General features: G+C 39.9%; 1 protein-coding gene across 1 annotated transcript in view; it reads right to left on the bottom strand.

Moving 5' to 3' along the window:
* LOC101858728 (hemagglutinin/amebocyte aggregation factor) overlaps positions 1–2,682 on the bottom strand; it is a gene marked incomplete at its 3' end in the record, with an annotated part of 3,154 nt that extends 472 nt beyond the window's left edge. Inside the window, 2 exon segments of the mRNA XM_013086328.1 lie at positions 1,133–1,267; positions 2,402–2,682. Of these exon segments, the coding sequence (XP_012941782.1) occupies positions 1,133–1,267; positions 2,402–2,603 (337 nt within the window).
* Between the last annotated feature and the right edge of the window lie 1,643 nt (positions 2,683–4,325).

Below are 4,325 nucleotides of genomic sequence, written 5' to 3' on the forward strand. Positions count from 1 at the left end.
ATGATAGTGGTGATGGTTGTGGTGGTGATGGTTATGGTGATGGTGATTGTTATGGTGATGATGGTGATGATGGTGATGATGGTGATGATGGTGCAGTGGTGATGGTGGTGGTGGAAGTGATGGTGGTGGTCTTCGTGGTAAAGTTGGAGGTAGTGATGGTAATGGTGGTGATGGTGGTTGTAGGGGTGGTGTGTATCGTGAGAGTTATTATAGTTATGATGGTGGTGGGGATAGTTGTGGTGGTGGTGATTATGATGCTGTTGTTGGTGTGGTGGTGTATTGTTTGTAGAGGTAATGGTGGTGGTAGTAAGGGTAATGATGACCAAAACGTGGACATCGATTACTAACAAAAAATGCTGAAATCAAATGATATTTAAGAACACAAGAGCAACAACAACAACAACAACAACAACAACAGCAGCAGCAGCAACAACAACAACAACAACATTTCCTTAAAACAAGAGGCTCAAATTAAGTCCCGCAGTGACAAGTCACTACTGGCAAAAATCAGGACGGTCACTTTTCTGGGCTGCGGGCCTACAAAAATAGAATAGACAAAACATCAGACCCAATCTGTCCATTGTGCAGCTAGGAGCCCCAAGATTTGGAGCACTGGCTGCACAGATTCCCCGCCACGGAGGTCCGGCGGTGACATCTCTTTGGGGAGAATTCAGGGAGGTTGGACTGCCTCACCCACTATCCAAGAGAGGCAGTGGCCCTGGCAAAGAGCACGCTCTTCGGGGCTCCAAACATTTCGAACGGATAGGCTACCACACACACAACAACAACAACAAAACAACAACCACGACAACAACAATAACAACAACAGCAACAATAACAAAAGAACAACTACGACGACAGACAAGAATAACAACAGCAACATCAACAATGGCAATAGCTAACGCAACTACAAATCCTGAGCATTAAGCAGCAATTAATTGTAAATACAGACAGTGTCACAAAGAATAGAAGTGTTTTCTATTCTCCCCTCCCCCCACTTCACCCCCCCTACTTTTACAAACACATATAGAAATCCTGTTGCCCATGAACTTAGGGTTAGTTTGTTAAACATTTCTTTTACAGCACCATAGACACAGACTGGTCATGATAGCGTCGCCTTACGACTCCCTACCTTTTATGTTGCAACAGCGGAAAGAATAATCTCGGTTCAGGACATATCTGTTGTCAGAGTAGAGGTAAAAGCCGTTGAGCACTTTGTTCCCCGGACACAGGAAATGAAGCGAGTTGTCCTTCTCATACCTCACAGCTGAAAAAAAGAGGAATTATTAGAAGAAAATAGAAAACAAAAGAACCCCCCCCCCCAAAAAAAAACAAAACAAAAAAACACACACACAAAAAAACAAGCGCTATAACAGCTTGTTTACTTTCGTCTGTCCGCGTTTCAGACAGAATAAAAACAGATTGTTTTGTTTAATCATCTCAGGTCTTTGCATGCGGGTCTAAAAATTGGATGAACAACTGAACCTTAAAGCCTATTAATGAAGACCATTGGAAAATAACGTTTCGAGACAGTTTCTTTAATGTTGGTATGAAGTGGGTAAAAGTAATAGGTGATTTACAATATGCACCAAACAAGATAAAAAAGTTGACTCATTGTTACCAACACCACAGTGGCGTCTGTGGTCTAGTGATTAGGCTCTCGGACTCGCAACTGTAAAGTCATGGGTTCGAATCCCGTCAGGGGCCCGATGTTGTGTCCTTGGGAAAGGCACTTTACACGAGTTTTCCTCACTTCACCCAGGTGGGAATGGGTACCAGGCTATAGACAGCGAAAGATCTTGTCAGTTTGTTAGTGTTTGAGCGCTTAATTAGCTGCTTGCATTGTATGCTTCCCGGGAAGCTGAGAATGTTTCGGTGTGTTCTATGGTCTGCTGGGGGTGATAATATAGTGTAAAGCGCATAGAGCCTGCTGTTGAGCAGGGAAGTGCGCTATACAAATGCTATTTATTATTATTATTATTATTATTTAATCAAAGCCTATGAAACACTGTCCAGCAAATGGCTGTGAACTTTCCAAGACACACGTTATGGCGTCTAGACAGTCTTGACTATGAAAAAAAGCTCTATTATTACACTGAAATGTGGGGGCAAGGTAGCACCGCTGTCTCAAAATGAGCTTTTTGTAGGTTGGGTTACTGCAAATCATTTATTGTAGTGATTCTGTGTATGCACCCAAAAGGCAGTGTATGATATATTGGCCCAAATAAAGAAACTCTTCTATAAATATGGATGAATATTAAATTTTTTTAATATTGTATGGTCGCTGGCCTTTAGAAGTCTCATGCAAAGCCATGTGCACATTAGCAAATAAATAAATGAGCTATAATTTTTATAATGCAAATATACTAAATCAAAACACGTACATCCTTTGCTTACGTACAAGTAAAGGTACAGTCATGTTGGGCCTCGTTGCCACCACAGCGCATGCCTATACTCCAGTCTCCCTTAGGTCTATTCTGGACGTTGATCAATGATGTCACGTACCGGCCATTGCTGCAATACGAACAATACAGATACTTGCGGCGGTATGCTTGACTAAAGCACACGAGACAGACGGCGAGGAGAAGTGCGTAGCGGAACATCGTCTTGGCTTCGTAGTCCAGTCTACGTAGGTGTTTGTTAGTTGCTTCAGTCTCTGAAAGGGAAAAAAAACTAGAAAAATATAAAAAAAAACCCAACAAAAACAACTGACTCTGTGATTAGGAAGAAAGGTACAGGAATACAAACGTAAAAAGATACTTTTCCCCTTGGATTATCCAGCAGTTGGACATATTCTCTCTCTGACCTTTTCTGCAATAAAACACACTGGCTCTTGCCATTCTGTCTGGCTGTGTTGTTTTGGTTCCAATTGTCAGGTTTCTATCCCGCTCCTGTCTTCTGATAGGTCTCCCCTATTTTCTCTTGCCTTCTATTTTTGCTTCCAGAATTAGAATAAAAATGTTTTTTTCGAGTGAATAAAGGCCTTTGTTAAGTCCAAATCAGTTCAGTTTCAATTTGATTAAGTTCTAGAGGAGTATTGGTGTATTATGCCTACATTTCTTAGTATTTCTTCATTCCTTATTTCCTGTCTCCTCGTACAATAAGTAGGTAACTAAATATAATTGATAATTAGGTACTTAATGAGGAGACAACATTAGTACATTCAGGTATAGCTGAAAGACGTAGGTATTGTATTCGGAAAAGTGGCGAGTTCGATTGCCCATGTTAGTGCTGTAGCACTGCATTACATTTCTTTCTTCTGCTCTATAAGTCGAAGCTGATTTAACGGCTGCCTGTCGAAGACAATCATCTGTACAAACGACCACTGCAACCTCCTCTCCACCTGTCGTTATTTTTAAAAATATCATAATGGCACTTTCCAAGATGTTCACCTGTCTAAGATGACCATTTTCTCCACGCCAATGATTGTAAGTTTTGGACAATTTCGACTTAAAACAAAATTCGGTTCACTGTAAAAGTATTTGAACAGAAACTGATACATGTTTGGGGTAAACACCCTTTTCAACACTATAAGGTTATTTATGAGGCGGAATCTTAAAATTTTACGTCTATCTCCGGTATGATTGAGTTAAGAAACGGAGAGAGTTTTAAATACTGATCATCCAGCGAAGGTTCAGGAACATCCCTTTCTGAGATTCGGAATAGGAACTACCTCATCACAGCCCAGTGAGATATCAACAAAGCCCAGGAAATATGTACCACGCAAAACATAGTGTTTAAAACTACAGTCTCGGCGGTTTGTCAAGAGAAAATAAATACGCGTTCTACATTCTTTCTTGTTGATAAAGCGGTTGTATCTAAGTGTGAGTATTCAGGTTTACAAGGCCAAGAATTCTCGGTGAAAAACTAGTATGAATAGATCTACTAATTTCTTAGTGATGATATATATTGTACAACGCATAAAGGGTGCTGTTAGGTTGGGATATGCGCTATACAAATTATATTCTATAATTTTCATGATTATTATTATGATCATTTCTTTTTAAAATGAATTTAAAAGAACTGTTAACAAGTTTCTATTGTAAACTCTTTGTTCTGAACTAGAAAATTCATGCCTCCGCCACAAGTGAGTAGTTTTTACCTTTGCAGATCCTCTCTTCCAAAGCCACACCAGGATGGTTGCGCATCCCCTTTTTATCTTGTCCCTTGATGGTATCGTACCACCATGACGAATCCGGTTTCAAGTCCCGAGATGATAAATTGGTGTAGGTGACCTAAAACAAAAGATGATGTTTGAAATCTGCACGATTTATAACGTTTTAATAAAATAATAATAATAATAGTAATAATGATAATAATAATAA

The sequence above is a fragment of the Aplysia californica genome, unplaced genomic scaffold (assembly GCF_000002075.1).
Source record: "Aplysia californica isolate F4 #8 unplaced genomic scaffold, AplCal3.0 scaffold00456, whole genome shotgun sequence".
Taxonomy (NCBI): Eukaryota; Metazoa; Mollusca; class Gastropoda; order Aplysiida; family Aplysiidae; genus Aplysia; species Aplysia californica.